The sequence below is a fragment of the Sturnira hondurensis genome, unplaced genomic scaffold, assembly GCF_014824575.4.
Source record: "Sturnira hondurensis isolate 20B ecotype Veracruz unplaced genomic scaffold, ASM1482457v3 Scaffold0004136, whole genome shotgun sequence".
Classification (NCBI taxonomy): Eukaryota; Metazoa; Chordata; class Mammalia; order Chiroptera; family Phyllostomidae; genus Sturnira; species Sturnira hondurensis.
Window position 1 is genome coordinate 31,260,561 of NW_028076767.1, and position 14,134 is coordinate 31,274,694.

At 44.4% G+C, this 14,134-nt stretch overlaps 1 protein-coding gene across 4 annotated transcripts in view; it reads right to left on the reverse strand.

Moving 5' to 3' along the window:
* Window positions 1-1,298: 1,298 nt before the first annotated feature.
* The window catches only part of LOC118985602 (signal-regulatory protein beta-1-like), a 45,301-nt gene continuing 32,465 nt past the window's right edge, over window positions 1,299-14,134 (reverse strand). For 3 of the 4 annotated variants that reach the window (XM_037044285.1, XM_037044287.1, XM_037044288.1), the window contains 2 exons: window positions 11,076-11,184; window positions 9,946-10,543 (listed from right to left, as the gene is read on the reverse strand). In XM_037044285.1, coding sequence (XP_036900180.1) covers window positions 11,078-11,184 — 107 coding nt within the window. In that variant the 3' untranslated portion in view covers window positions 9,946-10,543; window positions 11,076-11,077. Of the gene's footprint in view, window positions 1,961-9,945; window positions 10,544-11,075; window positions 11,185-14,134 lie in introns of those variants that run through there. The other variant, XM_037044286.1, reaches the window with a different exon arrangement.

The following is a 14,134-nucleotide window of genomic DNA, read 5'->3' on the forward strand; positions in this document are numbered from 1 at the left end:
TCACAGCAGGGTGGAGCTGAGCAACCTGGTCATGGATAAGACAGTGCCTAAGCCCTCCATTCGTTTTTGCTCCAATGAACCTAGCCAGTATGCCTTAAGTTCTCCTAAGTATGTATCCAGAAATGCACTTCCTGTGATACCATGGACAAATTCTATTCCCTCTGGCAACAGATCTTCAGGCAGAAGCCTGTAAGGTATATAGACCTTTTTCAGGGAAAATGGGGGGATGGGAGATTCTGGCTGCGGTCTATGCTTTTCTGTTGCTGTTGTTTGTGTTGTACAGTCTTGTGAGATCCACTAAGACAAGCCCCACGGCCACCGGAGCCAGGCCATCAGTGGCTGCATCCCCTGAGCAGCAGCCACAAGAGCCAAGGGACCAGATGTGTGCAATGGGCTCCTTCAGGGGGACATTAGGACCCTGCATGCAGCAGAGGGAATGAGCAGATGATACTGCTCAGCTCCCTGGTGTCTGGAGAGGACTGCTGGCCTTAGATGTGAGCTAAATTAGGAGCCTGGTCCTCAGACTGCAGCTTTTATGGAAACCAAACAAGCCTCTGTCAAGAAAGATTGGCAGGTGGACATTGCTCTCTGCTGCCTCCGTGCTGAGCGCCTGGTGTCAGGATAGACAGTCAAGTTAGTCCTCACAGACCATCAGGAGCTGCTTCCTTGTTCCCTGCACTGCTGTGGGCGTTGTGGATCCAAGCCCCACTGGCTTCCAGATCTATTTGGGGGGCTCATTCCTTAGGGAACTTCAACATTTAAGGTGGGAGATGTTAGGTTTAAATTCCACTCGTCAAGGAGACGCTGGGAGTTGTGAGTCTCTCCCGTTTGTAGGTCTCTGTGCTGTGGGTGGAATTTGGGGTGAGATTGTGTCCCATTCTCTCCTCTTCATTTAGATGTGGGTGTTTTCCAATGTGTGGGAGCCTTCCAAACAGTCTCTGGGTCTCTTTCTTGGGGAATCATTCCCCTAATGCCTGTAGGTACAGTGAGTCCCTGGGGGAAGGTGAGTTCCGGTGCCTCCTAAGTCACAATCTTGAACTATAAGGTTTTGCTTAAAAGAACAAAACCTTATTTTTCTCATTTAAGCCAATAAAGGCAGCCAGTTCGATGTTCAGTGCTCACAGGGAAGCCAGAACCTGAGGCAACAGGGTTTTGGAGAGACAAGGTTTACTCGTCCAGCTGACGTACTAGGGGACAGAGATGGCTCAGGTCAGTCCCTCCCGCACTCCAGAAGAAAGGCTTGAAACTTTTAAAAATAATGTAAAGGAGGGAGACATTTATTGTGTTCCATTGTACACATTTATTAAATCTAATTTATGAGTCTTGATTGGACAATTTTGGAAGGAAGTCATCAAAGGGAAGGAATGGGAAAGGTGAGAGAAGGTGTAAAGGATCCCTCGTGGGCAGGGTCTCACTGGGTGAGATCTGAGCGCCCCGCCAAGTGCCCATTCCTGGGCCTCCATCACTCCTGACTACTGGCTATGAGCACCGAGTCTGTGCTCAGAGGTTCTGGCTTGGCACAAATATAGCTTCAGGCCAGCCTTCAGGGTTAGTTGAAGTTCATTTGTTGGCTTTCTGAACTCGCCCTTTGCCTCTGGGATCAGTCTGATGCGGTTTGGTCCTGTGTCCCTGAAACTCTGCTCTGTGAGGAGGCCTGCTCTTATAAAAGGGAAAGAAAAACCCCAAACTATTAGGGTCTGGTTTCAGTGTTAGAGCCTAGTCTCAATTATATTGTGATTTGCTCCCGTTTCCCCTCACCCTGGCAATTGTGCCCCCAGCTTTGAAGCAAATGTCACTTGTGCTGTCTTTAAAGAGAGTCTCAGATCCGGATGCCAGGCTACAAGTAGGGAAATTTTTCCCAGAAAAGTCTGAAAACACCTTCAGGCAGCCAGGCTGCTGCAAGACATTCAATGTCATTTCTTCACAGGGTTGGAGACCCACAGATGGTGTGAGTTCCTCACTGAGCAAAGGAAGAGGAGGATCTTATCACACACAACCTTGTTCCAGACCCTGTGTGCTTCACAAGTTGCTCTCCCCTTTAAAGCCCCCACAGTTCTTTGAGGCAGCAGGATTCCTATTTTTTAGGGAGGCAAGGAATTGGCTCAGAGGGGGTCAGTGAGTTGCCCAAGTTCAAGGACACATAACTGAACCCAGGTATCTGAACCCAGGCATCTCTGCCTACCAGACCTCAGAGGGGAACATCTCTGCCTGATTTCTCTCAAGATGTTGAACTCACCTTCACTCAGTGTCTGATGAATCACAGGACAGTGTGGTTCCTAAAGGCTCCTCAGGTCCAGAGATTCCTACACTCAGACACTCTAGGCCAACACATTTTCAAAATATAATTGTATGTGTCAGTTTTCAAAGAAAAATTACTTTCAGGAAAATGGCAGCAGAGTAGGACGGAGCGACTCCAGTTCTCGTACCCCTGGGAGAAAATCCTGGCAGATTTACTGAAGAACAGCGCAATCAATTCCCCAACCAACAATTCCCCAGCATTTATGAAAATAAGAGACCAGAGATAGTGACGAACCAGACAGCTAGAGGTCGTTGGGGTCTCAGGGACGCAAGTAAGGACGGAGGCGGCCAGGCCAGCGGCAGCCATTTTCTAGCGCGTTAAGACCTCGGAGCTGCTGCTGCTGCTGCAGCTTCCAGGGCCCAGAGGCTTCTGTCTATTGCCAGTGTCGGGGCATCTGTCACAGAGGACTCACTGGGACCCCAGCACCTGTGAGTAAAGACAAAAGCGGCAGCGGCAGGGCCAGCTGCCCTCGGGAGCCAGACACCCCAGAGTAAAGTCAAAAGCAGCAGCGGTGGGACCGGCAGCCATTGGCCAGCGTGTGAAGACCTCGGAGCTGCTGCTGCTGCAGCTTCCAGGGCCCAGAGGCCTCTGTCTATTGCCAGCGTCGGGGCGTCTGTCACAGAGGACTCATCGGGAGCCCAGCACCTGTGAGTAAAGACAAAAGCGGCAGCGGCAGGGCTGGCTGCCCTCAGCCAGCCCAAAACGCCTCGGAGCCGCCACTGCCACTGTGTTAGGGGTGTAGAGGCTTCCTTCTGCCGCCAGTGCCATGGAGGACTCATAGGGAGCCCAGTAGCCAGTGGAGCATTGGGCCGGCTGCGGGGTCCCTGGAAGAGCTGGCTCCCTACCTCACCATCTAGGTGGGGCTGGGTGGCAGAAACCTGTCTGCCTAGATGTGCAGGGAGGGTGGCAAGGACAGGGGGCCATGTTCAGTTGCGATCTCTGTGGTCACCAGCCCACCAGCCTGCCAGCTCAGGAAATTTGAGAGGAGCGTTGTCCTAAACAGTCAGGTTGGGGATTGGGCTGGGCTGAGAGGCACGCTTTCTGGAGAAGTTTTTACTGGAAAGTGGACTGAGGTGTTCTCCTGTGAAGGCAGCTTGACTTGCTTCTCACCCAGCCACAGGATCGGGAAGGACCAGTACCAAATCCCGTGGGACCCAGGCAGCCTGTTGGGTGAGCAGGTGCCCGCACCCCAGTCTGGTAGCCTGGCTGGCGGGCGGGTGTATGCCTGGGCCTACAACCCAGCCCACAGAGGGGTCCTGCCAAAACCAGAAAAAACGGATTGGACAGTTTGAAACCAACAAGGAAGGAGTTTTTTTGTTTGTTTTGTTTTTTAAACTTTAAAAAAATTTTTTTTCAGTAATCATATATATTTTTTAATTTTATTGTTGCTGTATCTTTCTGTTCCTCTCCTTTCTTTTTTCCTGTTTTAGTCCTTTTTCCTTTCACCCCAAACTTATTGCTTTTTCCTCACTTTTCTTGCCCTTTTTTTGGTGTGTTTGTTTGTTTGTTTGTTGCTTTCTATACCACTGTAAATACTTCACAACACATCTCTCGGGTCTTAGCCCACTTTAAAGGTTCCTGAATTCTATTACTGTAGTGATTAACTCTACTTGCTCACACGCTACATCTATTTACTATTCTTTACTCTCACCTTACCTCAAAATCTGACCACCTGCAACCTCACTGCTTTCTAGATACAACTCACAAGCCTTCCCTCCCCAACCAGAGACTTATCTTTGGTCTATCCTTTCTTAAAAGTGGCAAATTGGGTTGAAGATTACAGTTAACACTATATAGAGCCTAAAGATCTTCTATCTCTTCTCTACTGGCTTTGACTGTAAATATCATAAAGTACTCTCCTGCTGTCATAAACCATTTTGCCTCCCCCTCCAGCTGATCACACACACACAAAGAAAGGAGTAGGTGGAAGCAGAGAACATCAAGATACCTGCAGGAGACTGTACCACTGAATTTCACAGGAATTCTACCACAGAAGTTCACACCATAAACCTAGGGAGTCAGAACAGATCAATTTAAGAAGCTGAAGCTAACAAGAAGAGTCTCATAAGCAATGGGAAGACAAAGAAACAATGCCCAAATGAAAGAAAAGGTGGAAGTCTCAGAAATAATGTTAGATGAAAGAGAGGCAAGTCAGCTATCAGATATTGAATTCAAAGCACTAGTTATCAGGAAATTCAAAGAGCTCACAATGAGCTACCAGAAACTAGAGGGGAGCTACCATGAGCTCTCCGCAAACTATATCAACATGAAAAAGGAAATAGAAACTATCACCAAAGGACAAGAGGAAATGAAGAATACAATTTCGGAACTGAAGAACACAGTAGAAGGAATGAAAAGCAGGATCGATGAGGCAGAAGATCGGATCAGTGAGTTGGAGGACACAGTAGAAAGAATCTCCCAGAAAGAGCAAGAAAGGGAAAAGAGGCTCAAAAAGAATGAAGATGGGCTAAGAGAAATGCAAGATAATATGAAACGTAATAATATCCGAATAATAGGAATACCAGAAGGAGAAGAAGAAGAACAAGGGATAGAAAACCTATTTGAAAGAGTAATGATGGAAAATTTTCCTAATTTGATGAGAGAAAAAGTTACACGAATCCAGGAATCACAGAGAGTCCCATTCAAGAGGAACCCAAAGAGGCCCACTTCAAGACACATCATCATTAAAATGGCAAAATTTCAAGACAAAGAGAGAATCCTAAAGGCAGCAAGGGAGAAAAAGGAAGTAACATACAAGGGAGCCCCAATAAGGTTAGCTACTGACTTCTCAATGGAAACACTCCAAGCAAGAAGAGAATGGCAAGAAATATTTCAAGTAATGAGAACCAGAGGCCTACAACCAAGGCTACTTTACCCAGCAAGGCTCTCAATCAAGATAGAAGGCCAAATAAAGAGCTTCCAAGACAAAAGAAGTCTAAAAGAATATGCCTCCACCAAACCAGCTCTACAAGAAATACTAAAAGGGCTGCTTTAAGGAAAGGAAGGAAAAGAGAGAGACAGAGAGGAACTGTGGTACAAAAATGGCAATGAATAAGTCCCTATCAATAATAACCTTAAATGTAAATGGATTAAATGCTCCAATCAAAAGACATAGAATAGCTGAATGGATAAGAAAGCATGACCCACACATATGCTGCCTACAGGAGACCCACCTCAGGACAAAAGACCATCACAGACTAAAAGTGAAAGGCTGGAAACAAATTTTCCAAGCAAATGGACAAGAAAAAAAAGCCGGGGTAGCAATTCTAATATCAGACAAAATAGACTTCAAAAAAAGGGCCATAAAGAGAGACCCAGAAGGTCACTTCATATTGCTCAAGGGAAGAATCCAGCACGAAGACATTAACATCATAAATATATATGCACCCAACATAGGAGCACCCAAATATATAAGAAAAATCCTAGAAGACTTCAAGAAAGATATTGACAGCAACACAATTATAGTAGGGGATTTTAACACCCCACTGTCAAAAATGGACAGATCTTCCAAACAAAATATCAACAAAGATATAGCAGCATTAAACGACACTCTAGAAGAAATGGACTTGACTGATATATATAGAGCGCTTCATCCCAAAGAAGCTAAATACACATTCTTTTCAAATGCACATGGAACATTTTCAAAGATAGACCACATGATAGGACACAAAATGAGCCTCAACAAATTCAAGAAAATTGAAATCATACCAAGCATTTTCTCTGACCACAAGGGACTGAAATTAGAAACCAACCCCAAAGGAAAAAACCCAAAACACCCAAAATCATGGAGACTGAATGGTATGCTATTAAACAACGAATGGGTCAAGATTGAAATTAGGGAAGAAATCAAAAAGTTTCTGGAAACAAATGAAAATGAACTCACAACAACCCAAAACTTATGGGACACGGCCAAGGCAGTCCTGAGAGGGAAGTTCATAGCAATACAGGCTTACCTAAAGAAAATAGAAACATTTCAAACAAACAACCTAACCCGACGCCTGCAAGAACTCGAAGAACAACAACAAAGACAGCCCAGAGCAAGTACAAGGAAGGAAATAACCAAGATCAGAGCAGAATTAAATGACATAGAGACCAAAAGCACAATTATAAGGATCAATGAATCCAAGAGTTGGTTTTTTGAAAAGATAAACAAAATAGACAAGCCTTTAAGTAGGCTCATTAAGAAAAGAAGAGAGAGGACACAAATAAACACAATCAGAAATGAAAGAGGAGAGATTACAACTGATACCACAGAAATAGAAGGGATTGTAAGGAATTACTATGAAGAACTGTATGCCAAGAAATTTGAAAACCTAGGTGAAATGGACAAATTTCTAGAAAAATATAATCTTCCAAAACTCAATGAAGAAGAAGTAGAAAGCCTGAACAGACCAATAACAGCAAATGAAATTGAAGCAGTAATCAAAAAACTCCCATCACACAAAAGCCCCGGACCAGATGGTTTCACAGGAGAATTCTACAAAGCGTTTAAGGAAGAGCTAACCCCTATTCTTCACAGACTATTCCAAAAAATCCAAAATGATGGGAAACTCCCAAACTCTTTTTATGAAGCGAGCATTATCCTAATTCCAAAACCAGAGAGAGACACAACAAAGAAAGAAAATTACAGGCCAATATCACTGATGAACATAGATGCTAAAATCCTCAACAAAATATTGGCAAATCGCATCCAACAATACATCAAAAAGATCATACACCATGACCAAGTGGGATTCATCCCAGGGATGCAAGGATGGTTCAATATCCGCAAATCAGTAAATGTAATACACCACATAAACAAAAGCAAGGACAAAAACCACATGGTCATATCAATAGACGCGGAAAAAGCTTTTGATAAGGTACAACACCCATTTATGATAAAGGTACTCAGCAAAGTGGGAATAGAGGGAGCATTCCTCAATATAATAAAGGCCATATATGAAAGACCTACAGCCAACATCATACTGAATGGGCAAAAACTGAAAGCTTTTCCACTAAGATCAGGAACAAGACAAGGTTGTCCACTTTCACCACTTCTATTTAATATAGTATTGGAAGTTCTAGCCACAGCGATCAGACAAGAAAAGGAAATAAAAGGCATCCAAATCGGAAAGGAGGAAACAAAACTGTCACTGTTTGCAGATGACATGATAGTGTACATGGAAAATCCTATAGACTCTACCAAAAAATTGCTGGAACTAATAAATGAATTTGGCAAAACAGCGGGATACAAAGTCAATATCCAGAAATCAAAGGCATTTCTGTATACTAACAATGAATCAGCAGAAGCAGAAATCAAGAAAAAAATCCCATTCGATATAGCAAAAAGAAAAATAAAATATCTGGGAATAAATCTAACCAAGGAGGTTAAAGACCTGTATGCAGAAAATTACACAACACTGAAGACAGAAATCAAGGAAGACACAAACAAATGGAGACGTATACCGTGTTCATGGATTGGAAGAATTAACATCATCAAAATGTCCATACTACCCAAAGCAATTTACAGATTCAATGCAATACCTATTAAAGTACCAATGGCATATTTCACAGACATAGAACAAACACTTCAAAAATTTATCTGGAACCATAAAAGACCCCGAATAGCAGCTGCAATGTTAAGAAAGAAGAACAAAGTAGGAGGGATCACAATACCTGATATCAAACTGTATTACAAGGCCACTGTAATCAAAACAGCCTGGTACTGGCATAAAAACAGGCACATAGACCAATGGAACAGAATAGAGAGCCCAGAAATAAACCCAAATCTCTACAGTCAATTAATATTCGACAAAGGGGGCAGTATCATAAAATGGGGTAAAGATAGCCTCTTCAACAAATGGTGTTGGGAGAACTGGACAGCTACATGCAAAAAAATGAAACTCGAGCACCAACTTACATCATACACCAAAATAAATTCAAGGTGGATAAAAGACTTAAATATAAGCCATGACACCATTAAAGTCCTAGAGGAGAACATTGGCAGGAAAATCTCAGATATTTCACGCAGCAACATTTTTACTGATATGTCCCCTAGAGCAAGGACTATAAAGGAAAGAATAAACAAATGGGATCTCATCAAAATAAAAAGCTTCTGCGCAGCTAAAGAAAACAGCATTAAAATAAAAAGACAACCAACTGTATGGGAAAACATATTTGCCAATGATACCTCAGACAAAGGTTTAATCTCCAAAATATACAAAGAACTCACACGACTTCACTCTAAGAAGACAACTAACCCAATTAAAAAATGGGGAAAGGACTTGAACAGACACTTCTGCAAGGAGGACATACAGAGGATCCAGAGACACATGAAAAGATGCTCAATATCACTAGCTATCAGAGAGATGCAAATTAAAACTACAATGAGATACCACTTTACACCGGTGAGAATGGCTATCATAAACAAAGCAATAAACAACAAATGTTGGAGAGGGTGTGGGGAAAAGGGGACTCTGGTCCACTGTTGGTGGGATTGCAGACTGGTACAACCATTATGGAAAACAGTATGGAATTTTCTCAGAAAACTAAAATTGGACTTGCCTTTTGACCCAGCAATTCCACTGCTGGGATTGTATCCTAAGAACCCTAAAACACCAATCCCAAAGAACCTATGCACCCCAATGTTCATAGCAGCACAATTTACAATAGCCAAGAGTTGGAAGCAACCTAGGTGCCCGTCAGTAAATGAATGGATCAAAAAACTATGGTACATATACACAATGGAATTTTATGCTGCAGAAAGAAAGAAGGAGCTCCTACCTTTTGCAACATCATGGATGGAACTGGAAAGCATTATGCTGAGTGAAATAAGCCAGGTGTTGAAGGACAAATACCATATGATCTCACCTTTAACAGGAAGCTAAACCACAAAACAAACAAGCAAGCAAAATATAACCAAAGACAGTGAAATAGAGAACAGGCTGACAGTGACCAGAGGGGAGAGGGGAGGGAATTTCAGGGGAAATAGGGGAGGGATTTAGAGGAACATATATAAAGGATACATGGACAAAAACAGAGAAGGGTAGAAATGGGAGGGAGGTGGGGAGCTCCGGGGGGGGGGGGGCAGGGGGGGGGGATGGTAGTAATAGACAGAAAACTGTACTTGAAAAGTAATTAAATTAAAAAATTGGGGGGAAAAAGAAAAGAAACTAAAAAAACAAAAGAAAAAATAAAATAAAATTCCTGAAGTTCATACTGGGATCTTGCAGAATGTATGGCACCCATACTCTTCTCAAGTGCCCCCCAATACCATCATGTTAAAAAAATTACTTTCCAATGTCCTTCCAGTTACTGTAAATGTCATCTTACAATAGAAAGCTAATACCTGGAAAATACAAAGAATAAAATTCACTTTTTCTTTCATGAAGACATATTAATTGATTGTCTATGTTGAAAAATCACTTAAAATATCTAGAGGTAATTCTAAAGAAATACATTAGGAAGATAGCATGTATTCAAGAAAATGTACTAAAACTAGGCAAGAAAAGTGGAATTCTGTGATGTTTGAATCAAGATCCTGCCCCTCAGCCCCTTCCACTCAACAAGCTGAAAACCACTTCAGACAGGAACAGCCCAAACACAGGCTGCCTCTTGGCTAACAGCTGAGAATTCTCAACTCATGTAAAATTACTCTTTTGCAGTTTCATACTATCCTTTAGGAGAAAACAGAAAGATTTTTAAAAGGCATATCCATCATTGAACCATAGCCAATATGAAGGCGGCTACCTCCCTGTATCACACTGAACAACTTGGTCACACACTGCTTTCTCTTCCTGAGGCTCCTGGTCGATGTTGACAGGAAAAGGTCTGATGGCATTAACGTCACTGTCCCTTCCATGTCCTCAATTCTCAGCAGCCCATTTTTCCTCCAACCACATTTAAGTCCTGAGTGTGAGAAAACGGCGCAGGTGACCATGCGGGGTTCTGTGTGTGAATCTGAGAGGACTGTGGATGAAGGCCCAGGTCCGGGGGCATCATGGACTGTGAGAAGGGGCCCAGGGGCAGCAAGTCTGCTCAGGGGAGAGGCATCTGAACAAGAGTCGGTGACACTTGCAGTCAGTCCCTTTTTCCTTAGGCTGGGTGTCCTGTGAGGAGGGAGACTGTGGAGATGGAGAGTGTTGAGCAGCAGGGGAGGCAGGAAGGGGCTGAAGGAAGCAGGTTCTCATTTAATTCTCTGCTCCTCATTGAAGAAGCGGTACCTGCCTGTCTCCTGGGTTCTGGGCTGTCTTCTTCCTGACACACCTGTCGTGAGAGAACATACAGCACCTGGCACAGGACTCTGCCACCTCAGCCTTTCTCCCCAAGTACTGATGACTTTCTCCATCCCTTCCCCTCTGTCACAAGGAAGATCAGAGCCAGGACAGCCCTCAGAGCAGCAGGCTCAGGAATTCTCAACAATGCTCTAAAGTGTGAGTTCTTTCAACTCCCAAAAGACCAGGGATCACATAATCCAGGGATGGTCTTCAAGGGAACCACCCTCTCTGCTGCGCCTCATTCAGCTCCCTCTGTCCACTTCCTCCAGAGAAACCCTAAGACATTGTGAACACCCTTTAAAGCCTTTGATCCAGCCCCACCTTCTGCAGAACCCAGCCACTTCATAGGAAGTGAAATTCTCTTAGAGGGATCTTAGAGATTCCTGAGTGTACTGATGTACGGGCATCACCTCTTTACGCCATGTTACCTCTGACCCTGTGTGACCTGTGGCTGGCCCCTTCTGCTGACCTTACCCCTTCTGGGACAGACCTTGGCCTGCTCTCCCCATCATACAACTTACAGTCAGGCTTTCCACTTCCTGTGGGCATAGAGGGCAGAGACACCAACCACCAGCAGCACCTTGAAGCCTAGGAGGAGCCCTACGAGGTCGTCAGTAGATGGTCCTGGGCCTGAAAACAGAGAAACGGGAGGAGTCATTAAAGGAGACCATTCCCAGGGGCCTCTACTGGCTCCGTCTCAGGCTGCCTGCATCCACCAATGCCCCAAATCACTTTAATCCCCTCTGCTCTCAGGCTCAAGGCAGAAATCAGGGTAAAGAGCTTCTTCATCCTCAATCACCTCCTTCCTCGTTTGCCAGGGCTGTCTTCCTTGAGGGAGGGGGTGAAGAAAATGTGTGCTCAGCAACCCATGAGTTTGGCCCCTGCTTAACTGACATGAACCTCACTCCCCTATGAGGCAGGTAGTTTTATCCTCAGTCTAATGAGGAAATGGACACTCAGAGAGTTTATGGAGGTCACAGATTACTGGGATTCAAACCTACAACATAGACCTCTGTTGCTTTTTTGATGATCCTAAGCCCTCATCTTTTGAGGGGAAACAAGACCAGCCTCTCAGAGTTGCAGCAACAATGTACTTCTCATGAGAGCTGCAGCTGGAAACATCCTGGGATTCAAGGAAATGCAGACAAAGACTGGGAGGCGCTGAAACACCTTTCAGGGGGCTGTGACCCCAGGGCCGATGTCAGCTGAAATGTTTCTACTGCACAGAGAAAGTCAGATCTGGGAAGACACACTTTTAGATTCTTTGTACATTTATAATGACTCATTTTTGTTTAAATAAACAAAGACATTAAATAATTCATTATAATTTAAAAATGCTTAATGTAGGACTGAGGAATTCACCATGTTTCCTGTGGGAAGGTGGAGAAGGGCAATTCTCAGCTGAGAGACTCTCTGGGACTTTCCCTCAGGGGAAGGGAGCTTCACTGTCAAGTTTGCACCCCTCTTAGCGGGGGGAGAGGGTCAGAGGACTGGCTGGATGGGGAGTATAAAGGTTCAGCCTCCTCGCCTCCATTTAAACAACACTTAGAGACTGTTCTCCTGTCCAGGTCTCTGTGGAGCAGCCAAGTCTGGAGCCTGCACTGCAGTCCAGCAGCTCCCTCTGCTGCTCCCTCACTCCCCCAGGCATGTGGATCCTGACGACCACCAACAGTGAGCTTTCCACACCCTTCTGTCCATTCAGAGTGTGCTTCCTGGGGAAACTGAGCTAAAGGAGTATGTCTGGGAGTCCTCTGGGTAAAAAACATGAAAATGCAATTTAGAAATGGGTCACGCACTAGTGGGTTGGTCAAGAAGACCCAGCTCTGGCTGGAGGAGGAGCAGGGGTCAGCCCTGCTGGCCCTATGGATGTAATGGTTAAAGTTTTCACTGGTGATCCACTTCTGGCCAAGATGGAGGCCTAGGTGGAAATACTGTACCTCCTCGCACAACTGAGTTTATGAAAAACAGATATTTAAAAACCAGAATGCAACCAAAACAGAGAGAAAAATTCAACTGTACTGAAGTCCGGCAACAACAAACCATTCATCCAGACCAGTAAGAGGGGTGGAGTCAGCAGCTGGTGGGGTGGGGTCGCACAGGAAAAACTTGATGGACCCAGGCACCCAGGCCACTGTTGGCAGATCCCAGGTCGGGGTGGCAACGGGCAGACGCAGTGAGGGTGTAAGGCGGCTGGCTGATCATGGTCACACATTTGTGCGCAGATGAAGGAATGAGCAGAGAGATAGACCAATCAACCCAGGGCCCCTGTGCCTGGAAATAAAGCCTAAAAGCATCAATTACAAAAACTTTCGGGGGTTGAGGTGCTGGGAGAGGCTCCCAGGCTCACAGAGAGTTTGTTGTAGAGACCCACCTGGTTCTGGAGGGTGCACAGGCCCACACATCTGAGAACTAGCACCAGAAGAGCCTAGTTTGCATGTGGAAAGCAGCAGAAGGGACCGGAATCTGAGGGAGAGGAGAGCAAAGCGCCATTGCCCCTCTCTGACCCCACCCTCACATATAGCATCACAACCCAGCCACCTGGGTTGCCCCACCCTGGTGAACACCTAGGGCTCCACCCCTTGTACACAACAAGCACAAACATACCAAAACATCATGGCTCAAGAAGAACAAGAGCTCAAAGCCCCAGACCAATACTTCTAAATGATCAAGAGAGAGCTAACCTATCGGATGCACAGTTCAAAATATAGGTGATCAGGATGCTCACAGAACTGGTTGATTTTAGCCACAAATTAGATGAACAAATGAAGGCATCACTAAGTGAAATAAAGCAAAATGCACAGGGAAACAATAGTGATGGGAAGGAAACTGGGACTAAAATCAATCGAGTGGACCAGAAGGAAGACAAAAATGACCAAACAAAAAACAATGAAGAAACGAGAATTCAAAAAAATGAGGAGAGGCTTAGGAACTTCCAAGATATCTTTAAACATTCCAACAGCCAAATTATAGGGGTACCAGAGGAGAAGAGGAAAAGCAACAAGTGGAAAAGTTATTTGAACAAATAATAAAGGAGAACTTCACCAATCTGGCAAAGGAAATAGACTTCCAGGAAGTCCAGGAAGCTCAGAGAGTCCCAAAGAAGTTGGACCCAAGAAGGAACACACCAAGGTACATCATAATTACATTAGCCAAGATTAAAATGAAGGAGAGAATCCTAGAAGCAGCAAGAGATAAGGGGACAGTCACCTACAAAGGAGTACCCATCAGACTGTCAGCGGATTTCTCAAAAGAGACCTTGCAGGCAAGAAGGGGCTGGAAAGAAGTATTCCAAGTCATGAAATCCAAAGACCTACAGCCAAAATTGCTCTATCATGCAAAGCTTTCATTTAGAATGGAAGACAGATAAAGTGCTTCTCAGATAAGGTCAAGTTCAAGGAGTTCATCATCACTAAGCCCTTATTATATGAAATGTTAAAAGGACTTATCTAAAAAAAGAAGATTAAAAAATACGAACAGTGAAAGGACAGCAAACTCACATTTATTAACAACCACACCTAAAACAAAAGCAAACTAAGAGGACAGCTAGATCAGGAGCAGAACCATAGAAATGGAGATCACA